General features: G+C 40.9%; 1 protein-coding gene across 2 annotated transcripts in view; it reads left to right on the top strand.

The window, feature by feature from the left end:
- The window catches only part of SLC39A9 (solute carrier family 39 member 9), a 27375-nt gene extending 9394 nt beyond the window's left edge, over positions 1-17981 (top strand). For both annotated transcript variants that reach the window (XM_042473469.1, XM_042473478.1), the window contains 5 exons: positions 2722-2919; positions 3561-3629; positions 4768-4853; positions 13608-13742; positions 14275-17981. In XM_042473469.1, the coding sequence (XP_042329403.1) occupies positions 2722-2919; positions 3561-3629; positions 4768-4853; positions 13608-13742; positions 14275-14505 (719 nt within the window). In that variant the 3' untranslated portion in view covers positions 14506-17981. The remainder of the gene's footprint in view (positions 1-2721; positions 2920-3560; positions 3630-4767; positions 4854-13607; positions 13743-14274) is intronic.
- The last annotated feature ends 273 nt before the right edge of the window (positions 17982-18254 follow it).

An 18254-nucleotide genomic window follows, 5' to 3' on the forward strand; every position in this document is an offset into this window, starting at 1 on the left:
GGGCCTTGCAATTTTTTGTATTGTTTTGCAATTTTACTGTACACTGCTATGATCATTGCGGAATAGCGGTCTATAAATAAAAATTATTATTATTATTATTATTATTATTATTATTATTATTATTATTATTATTACAGTTATTTCAGGACAATTGATATATAAGGGGGGATCGAAGTAACAACCAAATGAGTGATATGTCATGGGGCTTGTTCTTTTAAATAATATTTTTTGATGTGATAAATGCTTGATATACATCAGAATGGACAGCCATTTTGTTAACAGATAAATATACTTTTTGTGACTAGTATGTAATTCATGGTGGCATAAAGGCACCAGATACTGGAAGCTAAGATCTTGGAAGCTAAGCAGGGTCAGCCTTCATTAGTACTTGAATAGAAGACCACCAATGAATACCAGGTGCTGTAGGCCATATTTCAAAGGAAGGAACTGGCAAAACTATCTTTGAGTATTCCTTGCATAAGAAAACCCTATGAAATTCATAGGGTCACCATAAGTCGACAGATCATTTGAAGGTGTGCATACACAAATAATGGGTGACATGCCTAATAACTTAAAAGCAACTCATGAGAAATGTGCAGATTAATACTAGTTTCCAGTTGTTGAGTAAGGAATATATAAACTGTGCATAACTGATGCCTTACCTTCTTCCATGTTTGTTAAATTTTCATTCTGTCTCTCTTTCCATTGCCTGTCTTCTACTAACAACTTTCATCAGGTGGGAAAAGTGATTAGCACTCAGAGCTGTGAATCAGTTGATACAGCTTTGTTGTGGTAGTATACCTGGGGAGCAATAATGCTGTTCATCTTGTAAACCACACCAGGTATTTATGTTGATGACCACTCTGAAGGAGCTGGTAGAGAGAAGTGGGATGCTTCTGCAGTGCTTTGTTTTTAGAAATTGGAGCAAGTGCTGTGGGACTGTTGGGGCAACGTTTACTGTCTCATGGTACAGTGCTAGTATTGAGAAGAGAAAGATAGGACATGTCAGCACTTACCCTATTTAGCTTGCTCCCTTGTGAAAAGCATCACTTCTCTGTAACTGATGGTGTGTTTTAATAAAAATGGTAACTGTGAAATTTAATGAGTGTACTCTAATTTTTAGGTTTAATTGGAGATCGAGCATAAATGAGAGTAGATTGCTTACTACAAAGGGCACAGAAATTGAACATGGCAGTGCACAGCATCTAGGGCAGAATGCCATATTTGGAGAAGCTTTTCACTTCAGAATATCTCTGAATGTCATTACTGGAACCGAAAAATCTTAAGGATTGTGGTTATTTCAATACCTAAAATGGGGTATCTGTTCCTCAGCAAAGTTCTTGTCACAGCTGATCTGCTGGAGGGTAACACTATTGGAGCTGTAATGCATAATGCCAGACATCAGGTCCAAAACACACTGCAGAAATAATCCAGTCTGAACTGCCTGGCTCGGTGCTAAGGAATCATGGGAATTGTAGTTAATTGACAGAGAAGGCTAAATGCCTCAAAAAACTACAGTTCCCAGAATTCCCTAGCACTGAATCAGGACAGTTAAAGCGACTCAAACTGGAATATTTCTGCAGTGTGTTTTGGACTTCAGTGAGAGGACATTGGAGGCACTTGCCTTGAAATACTGTACCTATTGGTGATCCCTAGTTCAGAAATAATAATAATAATAATAATAATAATAATAATAATAATAACAACAACAATAAAACTTTATTTTTATACCGCTTTTCCAGCAGATCAAAGCGGTTTACAGTTTCTCAAAAAAAAAAATACAAAAGTATACAACACAATATAACACAATAATCATAAATAGACATTCAATGAGAAACTGTAAACTGCTTTGATCTGCTGGAAAAGAATTGCTAGAGAGCCCATCTATGTACACACATCTACTTGCCCTACCTTATTCTAAGCTCTCATAAGTTTGAGAGTAAAGAAAATGTTTGCATTTTTAAAATATGGTGTGTGTTCCTGTAATAACTAATTTAACTATTTAAAAACCTTGTTTCCTTGTAAAATATGTATTAATTTTATTTAGAAATGTTACATAGGTCAGAGACTGAGAAATACATATGTTACATTTGCAAGTTCTGGTACATAGAAACTGCAGCTGTGGGCTGCTAATACAAGAGCAATTTAGAACAGTATTCTCTGAAAAGACCTGCTTTTATCAGGAAATAGCCTAACTGTTGATAATTAAAGTATGCTCACAAGTAATAGTGCCACTCTATACTGCTCTGGTCAGGCCCAACCTGGATATTGTGTCCAGTTCTGGGCACCACAATTTAAGAAGGATGTTGAGAAATTGGAGCGTGTCCAAAGGAGGGCAACTAAAATGGTGAAGGGTCTGGAAACCCGCTTGGTGGTTTGTTTTTTTTTTTTTTTTTTTTTTGCTGCTCCAGAGAACAGGACCTGGAACAATGGATGCAAGCTGCAGGAAAAGAGATTCCACCTCAACATTAGGAGGAACTTCCTGTCAGTAAGGGCTGTACGACAGAAGAAGGCAGTCCCTCATAGTGTAGTGGAGTCTCCTTCCCTGGAGGTCTTTAAACAGAGGCTGGATGGCCATTTGTCGGGAATGCTTTGATTGAGATTTCCTGCATGGCAGGGGGCTGGACTGGATGGCCCTTGCGGTCTCTTCCAACTCTATGATTCTATATAGCACTTGAGCCTTTATGATTTTCTCCCATTTCTTTATTTTGTTTCATTTAGCAAAGCATCACCCAGCCAGTGAGACTCAAAAAATGGTTGAATCTGAGAAAGTAGCTGAAGTACCAGATGTGCATGTCCATGACCACAGCCACGACCATTCAAGGTTACATGCCTATATTGGTGTTTCCCTTGTCCTTGGCTTCGTCTTCATGCTTCTGGTAGATCAGATTGGCAGTTCTCATGTCCACCCTGCAGACGGTGAGTTTAATCTATCTTAACAGGCAAAACAGGTGATAACCCAAAGGAGGAGTGAACACGTCTGGTAATTTTCAAGCAACTGAAACCTTGTTTGCATGTTTATTGTTTTCAGTAAAAGCAAGCAATTTACTTAGCCAGAATAAAAATATTTAAGAATATACAGTCTTCAAAAATTTTCTAAACCTTTGTGGTGGTCTCACAGTGCCTAGCAGCTGTGAGTATTTTTTCCTGTAGAGTAAATACAACTTTCTATAGCATTACTGTTAAAACAAACAGTGTCTGGTATAAAAAAATAAAATTTTTATTTATATACCGCCCTTCCAGAGATCAGCCTGCTTTTTCTAAGTATTGGATAAGTCCAAAATTAAACAATCAGGGATCAGTGAAAATGTTGCTGCTAATATAGGCTGAGATAATAATATCTTGTAAAAAAGGGGAACACGTAGTATGGAACACTGAAGAAAGAAAAATTATTGAATATTTTACCTCGTTCAAACGTCTAAGAATCTGAAAGTGTTGAAAAATACATTGCAGCTTAGTTTAGTTGAAAGTTTGTGCATAACTCCTGTAATATTCTTCTTTTAGGGTTCTCTACATACTTGTTTAAATCTTATTTGGTTAAGATTTCTTAATTATTTCAGACCCAGAAGCTGCAAGGTCCGGCAATTCCAAAATTACTACTACACTGGGACTGGTTGTTCATGCTGCAGGTAAAACTGTTGTTCATGGTTCTTTTGGAATAAGGTCACAGGCCTTCTAGTATTGTTTGCATGCCTGGGGTAGAATTAAGCTTGCTTTGCATGATGTGATGTCAACAGTTGGCATTGCTAGGCAGGGAAGGATCTTTTGTGTTATGGTTGCCACACCTCCCAAGTTTACTGACCATGGGATTATATAGGATAAAGAGAGAAGGAGAAGAAAATTGGCATAAACCTCAGATATTATTCATTATTATTTGAATCTCCATTCTTGAGCAATTCCTGTTCAAATATGGAGCTTCCACATAAGCAAGGAATTACATATTTATTTCAGGCCTGGAGCAGCCACTGTATCAGGGCTCTTAATGAAATATTTGAAACAAGTCATCAGTATCTTACTGACAGCTGGAAGCATTAACTATCACAATGGTTATGGCAGAGATGAGACAGTGTGTGGCTCTCCAGAAGGTAGACTGTGACTCTTGTTAGCTCAAGTGAACATACCCAGTGATGGAGGCTGATAGGAGATGCAGGCAGACAACATACTGAGGGCCACAAGTTGCTCACCTCTGATTTACTTGCTAGTAGGTTGAGGAATGGGGTTACTGAGAGAGGAACTTATAAGCCTTCCAAGACCTTGCCCTCCCATATCTCCATGTATCTGATGAAGTAGACTTAAGTCTACAAAAGCTTATGCTGCTAACTTCTTTCTCTCAGTTTCAAAGGTGCTACAAGATCCCTTTGCATACTCTTCTGGACTAGCACTGCTGTGTCTTTTCCTCTTCCATATACACTTGGGTTTTACAAAATGGGCCCTCATTCAGTCCTCACCCAGTTTGTCTGAAAGGGAATAGCAAATACAATAGACCTTTAACTGACAGACAGTTTTAAGGAATTTTAGGACAGTGAAGGAGTAAAATAGAATTGTTTGTGTTGCCACTCAGATTCAAAAGTGTAACTGTGGATGTCCTCTTAAAACTGCCCTTTATCAGAATTAGATCTACCTTTAAGGGAAGGAAAACACTGAAAATGAAAAGAATCAGTGCAATTTGGCTTGTTCCCTTGTTTAAATTAGCTTCATTCAGTTTTTGATGAATGAATGGGTTCACTCCTGTGTAGCTTTTTTTCTTTTCTCCTTCTCTTCATTAAGCTGATGGTGTTGCCTTGGGTGCAGCTGCTTCCACATCTCAGACCAGTGTCCAGCTAATAGTGTTTGTTGCAATTATGTTACATAAGGTAAGTCTTGAGTGTGGATCTTTATGTGTTTTGGCTGATAATGGTCTAGCAACAAAGCACATCTACCAATGTACAAGTGAGATGTAAGATGTAATTTGGCCTTATGCAAATAGTGTTTGTTGTTGGGTGTCATGGATTTGGAGGTTATGGACTGGAGGTTATTTTTCCAGAAGAGTGTGCTTTTAAGGCATCCATACATATTCCTCCAGCATAAATCTTTCATCTGTATAGGATATTGCATCCCAGTAGGGAAAGTATTTAATTAAATGCCCAATATACGATAGTTTTCTGCTAACTCAGTCATTTCTCATTTAAAGGTATGTGTATGCAGAAACATACAATAGTGCTTCTTTCTTGCAGTTGTGTTTGTGCATAGGTTATTATATCTCGTATTTAAAACATACTCTTTTTAATACTTGAACACTGGTAGATGTGCTTCGTTGCTGGACCATTATCAGTATGGATCAAGAAGTGCTTATACCTAATCAGGCCTTTCCCTCTCATTTCTTCCGCTCTAGAAGCAAACCTAAAAGCACTGGAGCTTTCTACATCTTACTGTCCAATGCTGCATTCTGTCTTTCATGTCTGCATGCAGCAAATGAATTTGATTATAGATTCCAAGTCATATATTCTGTTCCTAGGTTGCAGTGAAAGAGTGTCAGTGCTTGTGTATTTAAAGTGGCACTACCCATACACAAGGTAGTTCTCTGCATGTTCAAGGGATCCCTGAATATGCATAACTACCAAAACTATTACCCCCAGCAAACACACCAAAAAAAGCTATGCATGTTTGAACATGTTGGAGAGGAGAGAAAAAGGAGTATTGTTAGGTGGATGTACTGAGATGGGAATAGTGGAGATCTGAGCAGCAAACTTGTGGAGATTGAAAACGTGAAGATTACAAGCTGCTTAAGTTTCTCTCCTTTCCTGCCCCTTTCCAATCACCCTCTTCCTGTTTCATCCTTTTTCCTTACAAGTCTGCATCTGCAGCATGGTGTAGTCGACTGAGCTTTGAACTACAACTCTGAAGATAGGATTCAATTCCCTCTCAGACATGGAAATCCATTAGGTGATTTTAGGCAAGCCATACTCTCTCAGCCTTAGGGGAGGCAAAGGCCAACCTCCCTCTGAACAAATATTGTGGAGAAAACTCTATGATTGAGTTGCCTTGGCGTTGTCTAGGTTGTCACTAGCTTTGGATTTTGAAACCAATCTTGGGTGGCTTATCTGTCTTTTGTATAGTCTTAATACCTAAAGAATATCAAACTTCAAATGTAGTGTGTTTTTGACTGTCAGATTGTGGAGTGAAACAATGGCTACAACCTTGTTGCTTCTGGGAAGCACAAGAGCAGAAGAACACCTGGTTGATTGTTAGTTAGACAGAGTGGTAGATTCGATGAACCTTTTGGCTGACTTGGTAAGTCAGTTCTTACCTACCTTTAGACATGTGATAATTAAGGTTTGCTGTTATTTCTAAGTGCCAGCTTTAATATACTTCAGGGTGCATAAATGGATATAATTCAAAAGGAAAATTAGTGTAGGAGCTCAGAATAATGTTGTTGCTAGGAAATACATTTTTAATTTGAGAAGCTAGAATACTTCACTTGATTAATATTTTAAATGAAAGAGAAAAATTGCCATTGGGGTTGTTGAAAAATGTTGCCAGCCTATTTCTGAAACTTGAGGATGTTGAAATACATAAGAATTTTAAAGCAGATCAACCTATCTCTACCCTTCCCCACTCACTACTATTTTTACAATATTTCTCTTGACCACCTTCCCCCATCAGATCATTAGTAGTCTCTTGAGGGACAAGTATTAAGTTAGTTGCTTTTGATTGCACAAGAAAAAGTAGACAATATCAAGCAGATCCTTTGTGCATGTAAATTCCTCTGATTTGCAGGAGAAATGGAACAGATTTTCATAGGCATAGAACATTTGGGAGGAGTCAGAGGGTCAGTAAATTTAGACAAAAGATCTCATCATAATTTATTTCTTACAGCTCTCTGTATCCACAGATGTTTTTATCCCCGGATCCAAGCATCTACAGCTTGAAAATATTCTAAAAGTATGCAGTCAGTCTTTGGTATCCGCAAACTTGCCATCTGCAGATTTGAGTATCTGTGGACAGCAAGCCCCCATTGTCCCCAGTGGCAGTGCCTGCACTCTGCCACACCACTATTAAGGACAATGGGACTCCTCAGACATTTGGAAACCACCCAGGCAGCCGCTTCCTTCTGAAGCTGAGCAAGAAGCCCCTCCTTGAAGTGGAACTGGAGGAGAGTGCTCCTCTCTATGGGCATCAACGTGGTTGGCGCCCAGCTGAGGATTCGGAGGAGGAGAGCCTGGCCCCTCAGGGGCCAAGGAAAGACCCTGACTGGACACTGGGAGGAGCCAGTGGTGGGGCTGGAAGGTGGGGAGCGTCAGTGGAGCCTCCTGCCTGCTCATCCTTCAGTGTGAGGTAGGAGGGAAGGATTGCTTGGGGGCAGTGGCAGGAGCACCCTTCCCAGCTCTTGCCCTTTGGCTCTTCAGCAGGCAGAGGGAGGGCCCTCAATCTCCCGGGTGTGGAAAGTGAGATGGCCTCATCCCACCAGCCATGTTGATGCCCACAGAGCGCTGCCCCCCAGTTCCACCCTATGGAGGGGCTTCTTGCTTAGCTTAAGTGGGGGAGTGGCTGCCCAGGTGGTTCCAAATGTTTGATAAGTCCCATTGTCCTTAATGGTGGCATGGCAGTATGTATGCACTGCCATTGAGGACAACGGGGGCTTGCTATCTGCAAATTTTGGGATCTGTGATGTGTGTGTGTCTGGAATAAATTCCAAAAAGCAAGCCTTGATTTTACCATTTTATATAAGGGCCACCATTTTACTATGCCATTCTATTTAATGTGACTTGAGCATGTACAAATTTTGGTATTCATGGTGGGTCCTGGAACCAAACCGCAGCGGATACCAAAGGACCATTGTACCTTGTTGTTACCTGCCCTCAGTTTGGCCTTGACTCATGGCGTCCCTCCAAGCCTCCCTATTTTCATCCGCTCTGGTTAGGTCTTGTGGGCTCAGGCCAGTTCGTGGCTTCTCTTATTAAGTCTGTCTTTCTGCATCCCTCTACCTTTCCTAGCATTATAGTGTTTTCCAATTATTCATGCCTTCTCATGATGTGGCCAAAATATGACAGCCTTGGTTTAGTTACCTTGGCTTCCAGGGAGAATCCAGGCTTGATCTGTTCTAGGACCCCTTTATTTCTCTTTTTGGTCATCCATAATATCCTTAGCACTCTTCTCCAACATCACATTTCAAATAAGGTTTGGTCAAAAGACCTTTTGTTGTTTTTGTTATCCACCCTTGAGTCAATCTTGACCCATGGCAATCTTGTAGATGAGACATCTCCAAGACTCCCTATGTATTATTATTATTATTATTATTATTATTATTATTATTACTACTACTACTACTACTAACTTTATTTATAAAGCGCCATAAATCTACACGGCGCTGTACAAAACCAAGTAAAATCAAGAATATAAAAGCCTGCCTATGGCATACAATCTAAAAGTTAAAGCAACAAATTAAAAACATCATATGAAACAAGTTAAAACAGCAATATCCACTATTGAGTCAAGCATTTGAACAACCAGGACACAATCACAGACTCCCTGGGAATGCTTCTCTAAACAATATGGTCTTTAACTCGGCTTTGAAGCTGGTTATAGACGTGTTGAGTCGTGCTTGTAAGGGGAGGAGGTTCCAGGAACGAGGGGCGGCAAGCGAGAAGGGACAAATCCGGGACGGGGCAGTGGAAATCCTGGGCTGGGACAGGAGACCTTGGCTACCAGAACGAACGAGTGGGGATGTAAGGAGAAAGTAGTTCAGAGAGATAGGGAGGGGCTAGCCCATGCAGGGCTTTAAAGGTGAGCAGGAGAAGCTTGTACCGAATGCGGAAGGGAAAGGGGAGCCAGTGAAGGGATGACAACAGAGGGGAGACATGGTCATACGGAAGATCTCTGGGCAAGGAAGCGGGTGCTGTGACAGCTAGAGCGTGCCTGGCGGAGATACCAGCACTTATCCGACAAGGCTCTCCTAGACCGACTTTTGGAGGACTATGGAGAGGCGATAGATGCAGCAAAGAACTTGTTCTTTGCTGCACGTATCGCGTCCGCGGAGTCGCGTCCAGCAGAGTTGTTCAGGGTAGTCAGGGAGCTAACTCAGCTCCCTCCTGCTCCGAACCAGATCCTTGAACCTTCTAAGGCCTGCTGTGACCAATTTAACAACTTCTTCGCGGATAAAACCTCTCGGATAAGGGAAGGTCTTGACGCTAGCATTCGTGCAGAACCCGGAGTAGAGGCATCCAGAGCTTCCGTGGACTCGGTTATACTGGATCACTTTGAGTCTGTAAGTACCGAGGATGTGGACAAGATCCTTAGAAGTGTTAGGAAGACAACTTGCTCCCTCGATCCCTGTCCCTCATGGCTAGCGGCTCAGGGGGGACCAATAGTAACATCTATGTTACACCGTATAATTAATACATCATTGAGGGATGGGCAATTTCCAGCTAGCTTAAAATTGGCCATTGTAAAACCATTGCTAAAAAAGCCCTCCCTCGACCCCCTGATGCATAATAATTATCGGCCAGTATCGCTATTGCCATTTTTGGGTAAGGTGATCGAGAGGGCGGTTGCAATCCAGCTTCAGTTGATCTTGGATGAAACGGATTATCTGGACCCATTTCAAACCGGCTTTCGGGCGGGCTACGGGGTTGAGACTGCCATGGTCTCCCTGGTCGATGATCTCCGTCTGGGCATGGACAGGGGTAGCGTGTCCCTGCTGGTGCTGTTGGACATCTCAGCGGCTTTCGATACCATAGACCATGGTATCCTTCTGGAGCGCCTGGCAGAGTTGGGAATCGTGGGCACTGTGCTCCAGTGGTTCCGATCCTACCTCTCCAGGAGGTTCCAGATGGTGCAGCTGGGGGATGTGTGCTCCGACAAGAGGGCCCTGACATCTGGAGTCCCTCAAGGAGCCATTTTGTCCCCCATGCTTTTTAACATTTACATGAAACCTCTGGGAGAGATCATCCGGAGGCATTTTTAGTATTGATTTTAATGGAAATGAGTAATGTATTTTAATATATGTGTCATGATGTATTGTATTGATGTTATTAATATGTTGTTCACCACCCTGATCGTTGGAAGGGCGGTATATAAATAAAATTTTTATTTATTATTATTATGGGGCGCAGGGTTATCAGTACGCTGATGACACCCAAATAGTCTTCTCTATGTCTCTGACTGATTCAGAATGGCATCTCTCCTCTCGTGGCCTGTCTGCAGTCGGTAATGGGCTGGATGAAGGAAAACAGACTCAGCTTGAATCCAGAGAAAACGGAAGTACTCGTGATAGGTTCCCCCGGTCCAGGAATGGCGGTGGTTCCACCTGTCCTAAACGGGATCACGCTTCCTGTGAAGGACTTGGTACGCAGTCTGGGGGTGCTTCTTGATTCGTCGCTCCACCTTACTTCACAGGTGGATGCGACAGTCAGGAGCACCTGTTATCAGCTTCGGCTGATACGCCAGCTGCGTCCCTACCTGAGCTGGGGGGACCTTGAAACAGTAGTACATGCTCTGGTAACCTCTCGTTTGGATTTCTGCAATGCGCTCTACATGGGGCAACCCTTGTACCATACCCGGAAGCTGCAATTGGTGCAGAATATGGTGGCTAGACTGGTCACTAATACATCTAGGACCAGTCACATAACATCGGTTTTAAAAGACCTTCATAGGCTGCCCATTCGCTTCCGGGCGCAATACAAGGTGTTGGTTATTACCTATAAAGCCCTAAATGGCTTGGGCCCAGGGTACTTGGAGGACCGCCTCTCTCCATATAATCCACCCCACACACTCAGATCAGCCGGGAAGCAAATGCTAAGAGTTCCGGAGGCTAGATTGGCTACCACCACCAGGAGGGCCTTTTCTATTTCAGCCCCCAAGCTCTGGAACTTGCTCCCCGGCGAGCTCCGCTTGGCCACCTCCTTAGACCAATTTAAGAAGGGGCTGAAAACACACTTTTTCGAGCAGGCATACCCCTGACTCCTGACTTCTGTACGCCCTCCCTCCCCTCCTGACAGCACTGCTGAGCTGGCATGAGATATGGTTTTGTTATTTGTATATGGGGTGGGTGGGTTAATATATTCATGTTTTAATATTTATATTGTATGTTATATATGCTGTTAAACCGCTTTGATCAATGGAAAAGCATATAAATAAATTATTATTATTATTATTATTATTATTATTATTATACCGGCGAGCGAGTAAGATAATACGAGCAGCTGAGTGCTGAACAGAAATCAATGGGTGGAGGTGAGAGAGAGGAAGCCCTTCCAAGAGAAGGTTGCAGTAGTCAAGTCGAGAGACCACTAGGGCATGGACCAAAGTCTTTGCAATAGAAGCAGAGAGATATGGATGGATTTTGGAAATATTATAGAGGAAAAATCCACAGACCTTGGCTGTGGCCTGAACCTGAGGGATTAATGACAGAGAGGAGTCGAAAGTGAAACCAAGACTGTGGGCTTCCTGAACCAGCTGAATAGAGATATTGTTGACAGAGATAGAAAAGGAATATTGAAGGGTGGGCTTAGGAGGGAAGACAAGAAGCTCCGTATTAGACATGTTGAGCTTCAAACGCCGATGGTGCATCCAGTGAGAGACAGCTGTCAGACAAGATGAAACTTGCTGCTCAAGCCCTGGCGAAAGGTCAGGGGTGGAAAGATACAACTGGGTATTATCGGCGTACAGACGATAAGAGAAACCGAAAGAGCTGATAAGTTTACCAAGAGACAGTGTGTATAGAGAGAACAAGAGGGGACCCAAAACAGAACCCTGAGGAACTCCAACAGATAGGGGAACAGAGGACGAAGTCTGGCCACCCGAAACCACTGCAAAAGATCTATCTGACAGGTAAGATTTAAACCAATCAAGAACGGAACTCGAGAAGCCAAGGTCAGAAAGTAAGTCAACTAAAAGACAGTGGTCCACGGTGTCGAAGGCCGCAGACAGGTCAAGGAGGACAAGGATGGAGTAAAGGCCATTTGCCTTGGCCCGCCGGAGATCATTTGAGATCTTGGTGAGGGCCGTCTGTGGAGTGCAGTGGGTGGAAACCAGACCTGGAAAGGGTCCAAAATGGAGTTGGTTTCAAGAAACTCAAGACAGCGAGAGTAGACAACTCGTTCCAGAACCTTAGAAAGAAAAGGAAGAAGGGAAATCGGATAATAGTTAGACAAGGAAGAAGGGTCGAGAGAAGGTTTTTTCAAAATAGGGGAAACTAAAGTGTGTTTAAAGACCGAGGGGAAGGAGCCAGAAGAAAAAGAGAGGTTAAAGATGTAGAGGAGGGAGGGCAAAAAAAGAAGGAGCTATGGAGATTAGAAGACGAGAAGGGATTGGGTCAAGAGAACAGGTTGTGGGTTTGGAAGAGTTCAGCAGCGTAGAAAGCTCATCCAGAGAAATGGGAGAAAACGCAGAGAATTTGTTAGTAGGAGGAGTCCGACCGAATAGTAGTGAACTTTGTAATGAAATAATTAGCAAAATTGGAAGGAGAAAATAATGAAGAAACAGGAGGAACAGAAGGTTTTAGTAGTGTGTTGAAACAAGAGAACAAACGCTGTGGGCGCCTCTCGTTGGCGCAGATCAATAGTTTATAATAATTCTGTTTTGCCATAGCTAAGGCACGTGAGAAGGAGGAGAGAATGAACTTAAAATGGATAGTCGGCTCACTCCCTGGACTTTCCCCAGAGACGTTTGGCCGCTCGAGAGCAAGACCGGAGGAACCTAACGATGGGAGTGATCCAGGGCTGAGGCCTAGTCATAGAGGAAGAGGAGGACACACGCGTGGATACAGGGATACAGATGCTCCTCTGATCTGCTCAAGTCCTGCACATTCATACCTATGACCTCCTTAATAGAATCCATCCATCTAGCATGTGACCTTCCTCTTTCTGCTTCCCTCTACCTTTCCCAGCATTATTGTTTTTTCCAGTGAGTTGTGCCGCCTCATGATGTGGGAAAAGTACAACAGCCTCAGTCTAGTCATCTTGGCTTACAGAGAAATTTCTGGTTTGATCTGCTCTAGGACTCTTGTTTGACTTCTTCCTTATTGTTGCTTAAATTTTGGTTTCCTGTTACAGATACTTGGTTTTTAATGACACTTCCCATTATAAAAAAAAAAAGGCGGGGTGGGGGAGGAAAAGATCTCCCAGATAAAAGTTTTCAATCATAGGAAGGTGCTAAGAATGAAAATGAACTGGGGTAGTTATACTGGTCAATGACCAAATAAATTTTATTAAAAAAAGAACTGGAGTTGGCTTTAACATTGTAAAAACTAGTCACCTGTGGCTTTCTGGTATTTGTGTAAATAGCAGCCCCATTTGTTGAATCTGCAAATTGCATTACTCATATGCTGTGGTTGGTATTGTTGTTACTCACTGTGTGCCTTCAAGTCATTTCCAATGGATGCCAACCCTATCACAGGGTTTTCTTGACAAGATTTGTTCAGAAATAGTTTGCCATTGCCTTCTGGGGCTGAGAGAGTGTGACCTGCCTAACGTCACCCTATTGGTTTTATGTGTACACCACCATAAAAGTGAGGAAAAAGTGAAGCAGGACAGTTACTGGTAGTCTCACTTGGGATACCTAAATATTCTGTTCATTGAAGAAAAATTGGTTGCATCATGTGTTGTATTTATACATAATCTCTCTTGTAGGCACCGGCTGCCTTTGGCCTTGTCTCTTTTCTCATGCATGCTGGTCTTGAAAGAAATCGAATCAGGAAGCATTTGCTAGTTTTTGCACTAGCAGCGCCTGTTTTGTCAATGGTGACCTACCTGGGACTAAGCAAGGTAAATCTCTTTTCACAGTGAACTTCTCAAAATGATTAACAACCAGGGAATAGGGCAGGTGTTGAAATGCTTGACTCACATTGTTCATTTTTACCTGTAGTTCTATATGAAGAAGCAATTTGGGGGAATTACAGCTAAGTAGGAAAATATTTTAGTGTATTCTGAATAACCAGACAATTTTGCTATGACTAAAAATGTAAATTGTGGATGGATTGTAATTCTTGTGAAAGACACAATCACTTTTTCCTTGGGGTTAACATTTGAATAGGAACAAATTATGAATATTATGCTAGCAATCTATAGGTATTCTTTTTCGTATTGATAAATGCATGTAAACATTAAAATCTTGGGAGAGTCAGTGGTGTATTAATTTTCAGTGGTTTGTCATTGTCAAGATAATGTGCTCCTCAGAAGGAGACCTTTCAGATTAGGCAAGATTTGTTAATTCAGTAGGATAAGTGATTGAAATACAGTGTTAAAGAAGAATCATCTTTGTATTCATGCCTCCTTTTCCTATCTACCTGTTTTACAGAGCAGCAAAGAAGCACTTTCAGAAGTCAATGCAACTGGAGTTGCCATGCTCTTCTCTGCTGGAACTTTTCTGTATGTTGCCACAGTTCATGTTCTCCCAGAAGTGGGTGGAATAGGACATAGCCACAAACCAGAATCTACTGGAAGAAAAGGACTCAGTCGCCTGGAGGTGGCAGCATTGGTTCTGGGCTGTTTGATCCCACTAATTTTGTCCATTGGACACCAACATTAAAGGTCCTGAGTCTAGTGGTCTTCTCAGTCTGGTGTGAGCAGCAATCAAGTGTCAGCCGCTCTTTTATCATTGTCTCTCTTACCCCGTTAACCATCCCATCTATTTTAAGGAGCTGGAGAGAAGCATGATGACATGAGAGAATCCTGGGGAAACTTTCAGCATTGCAGGACAGTACTCTTGACAGATGGATATACATTCTGCATAACTTCCCTTTTCTGAAGATACTTTAGTTATGACTTCCTGCCCTATTCTCAGGGAAGTTGAAATTTAAAGATTATTTGGGAAGAACTCGGTCGCTCATTGTGAAATCGTAATCTAAGTATTTCCATACATTGGCATTTGCAGCTGACCTCTTGACATTAAATTCTGCCTTCAAAAATGTGGTCATCTCTTTTCACTAGGTGGTGATGGCATGGACAGTCTTAGGAGGATGTGTCCAGTGAATAAATGTTTGTGGAAGAAAGTCCTTGGCAAGATTTGTATGCATTTAAAAGCTTGATAGGATTCCTGCATTGAATTATTAGGAAGCACATGTTTTCAGAGTGTAACAATCTATATAGTAGATTGAGGAAGCTGTGTAGACCTGGAGTTTAGGTTGTTCTGATCTCTAAGGAGCCAGTGCCCTTTGAAAGAGGCACTGTACCCAATTCATTTACAAATGGTTATTCTATAAAATAGAATAAGGGAAGGACTGGCTAGGAAGAATGAAGGGTCCCTAAAGCATCAACTTCTGCAAAAGAAGAGATCATAATACCTAATGTTATCACAAGCAAGAAATATTCTGCTTTACTGTGAACCTGTTTGAATTGAGCCTCTCTGAATTTTTTCAATTGACCCTAAGTGTACATGTAATTCTGGAATGCAGTGCTGCATTAGTGCCTTTCTATGAAAGAACTGCTACCTATGGGCTATTACTTTGTTGCATTATGAAACAAATTGTAAAAGTCATAGACAGAAATCTTAAGTCATTTGAAGGTAGTAGACTCTTGGCACACATTTTAATCAGTTTTCAGTCTATCACATTGCCAAAAGTTCTTCAGTTAATAGTAACAATTTCAGTATTTGCAAATAAGTGAAAATGTGACTGGACTGATTGCTGTAGTCCTGATTATTCAGTATGATCGATCTGTTCCCCCTCTATCTCCTTACAGCTCTACAGCCCACATAATTTGGATCTCTTATTCACATTCTGTCAGTTCAGCAGAGAATAATACTATGGTGATCTCTGCTTGCTGATTTGCTGTTTAAGCTGCAGCAGCAATCAAGATGAGGACTTCACTGGAGAACCTGCTTTTCTGTGTGGGAAGCTTAATTTTTTTTTGAAAATTTTAAAAACAGCACAGAATACTGTATGTGTAGTCTATCCTGAAGGTTACTTATAGATTGGATCTGTAATTGATTTTAGATACGAAAGCCAGCACATCAGGACTACTCAGTCCATAAATGGATCTACTAGAAGCTTTGATAAAGTGTATTTGGTGTCTTTCTGTTATTTAAACATGTGCCTGGAGATAAAAGAATATAGGTAATGTCAAAAACGTGGTGATGGGCCAAATCATTTGGCAAGATTGTTACATCTGAGGTTGTGAATGCCTGCTTTACATGGTTTTTAAAATAGTAACATGTAAAAGGGTATAAATACGGTTAGGTATTATATTACAAAGGTCCAGAACACATTGCGGAAATAATCCAGTTTGAGACTGCTTTAATTGCCCTGACTCAATGCTAGGGAATTCTGGGAACTCTTAATTTTGTGAGACATTTAGCCTTCTCTGTCAGAGAGCTCTGGTGCCACAATAAACTACAATTTCCGGGATTCCTTAGCACTGAGCAGGGCAGTTCAAGTAGTTTCAAACTGGATAATTTGTGCAATGTGTTTTGGACCATGCTCAGTTGAGCAACAAGAAGCAACTATATATCTGACTTGTGAGCAAAGATGGTGTGTATGTACATCAGATCTGCATACATGTTTTACAGTACAGTTGACATAAGCATACAGTATTTAAAGGTGACTACTGTTTGTAGTGGTGTGCAAGATAACAAGAAGACTATTGCTGAGTAGACAAGGAGGGGAATGATAGCAAAATGAAAATTTTGAGAAAACAATAGACTGGAGCTGAATAGTCAAACCTGCAAGAAATACTTGGTATATCGAAGATGCTATGAAAGTTTCATTTTCCTGGGATTTGAATAGTTCAGAGTACATATCAGACTACTGTTTGGAAAAGTTGGCCAGAACCTGCCTATATTGGATCGTGTATTTAAGAAAATATCTACCCATTCTAACTACTTGGCTCACTAGTTTGGGGCCTGGTACCTTTGATTTTTTATGCAAATATATTGTTTGCATAACATGCTAAGCTTGGGAGAAGCAAGACATGAAGCAGTGTAACAGGCTTGTGAGGCTAAAATCTTGATTAAGTACATGTGGTGAGAAGGCTGCCTTGCTTTTTCATCTATGTTAAACTGATAGCATGGTACCACAAAAAAATGTCCACTAGCAGGAAAAAAATTAAGATTATAAAAGATGTGGCTTTTAATTTTTTCTAGCCATGAGAAGTTTAACTTTAAGGAACATTCTCATTTGGAGTAAGCCAATGTCTTCTTTGCCCACCCAAAAAATTATCACTCAAAATCAAGGCTTTTTCTAGTCTGATTCTGTTCTTCATAATCACACATGAATTCTAGCGTAACCTTCACAGTAGACTACTGGGAGCCATCAACTATGGAAAGAGATAAATTATTTACAGCCTCATAAATTTCTGTTATTTCTTCTCTCTGAATCAGTTGTGGCATGCGTTGAAAATAGAAATCAGTTTAGGATTAAACTATTACCTTTTTGCAACATTATTTTCAGTAATTTCACCGAATATAATGCCATTCTTAAAGGGTTGATATCTTGCCTAATTTAATTAAAGAAATTTAGCTTATAATACCTGAAAGGAGTCAAGAGTGACCATATCAAGGGAGTGTAGAATTGCCAAACATGGCAAGATGCTGTTTGGAATTTCTAAAATTGCAGAAAATTACTTGGTTTATGAGGGAGGGCTCAAATTGTCTTTTCAGGTATATTCAGTGATAGCTAGTTTCATTCTTCATAGCCAGTTGTATTGGAATGGGGAAACTTGAATTTGTGTATTGTGCTGCTGTGTAAAACACTCTTTATGATGAACCACAGGAGACTTGGGAAAACCTTTACAGTGACATTCAGAAGAGAATTCATTTCAAAAAGAGATGAAATTTTCCATGCTTCAGTTATGTCTCTGAACAGCTGTGACTTGTGGGCACAGTCTTCCCTAAACACAGCTGTATACCTAATTCTGTGTACTAAAGTGTAATTTTAATGTATTTTTCAGATCATTTGTACACACAAAATCATTCCATGGATGGCTGCCTTATTTTTGATTTTTTTCCACTTCAATTGTGAACAGTTTAAAAAAAATGTTTTTATTATATTAAAATTTTTATTAGCTGCATTGCTGGAAGGAATTGCCCTCATTTCTTTTGAACTGTTGTGCTGAAAAGACTCAATTATCAATATGGTAGTCCATGTGAGGGAGGGGGTGCTTTTCAGATGCATTCTGCATCTCAGGTTAAATCCTTTGCTGCAAAATATAAATCCTACAGCTTTAGGAGTGTCCTAGAAAAATGTAATTCATCAGCATATTTTGCACCTTCCTATTTTCAAATGTAGCATCTTAGGTGTTAATCGTTTGTTCCTATATAAAATCCTCATATTTATTATAAGC

Source organism: Sceloporus undulatus, chromosome 1 (genome assembly GCF_019175285.1).
Source record: "Sceloporus undulatus isolate JIND9_A2432 ecotype Alabama chromosome 1, SceUnd_v1.1, whole genome shotgun sequence".
Classification (NCBI taxonomy): domain Eukaryota; kingdom Metazoa; phylum Chordata; class Lepidosauria; order Squamata; family Phrynosomatidae; genus Sceloporus; species Sceloporus undulatus.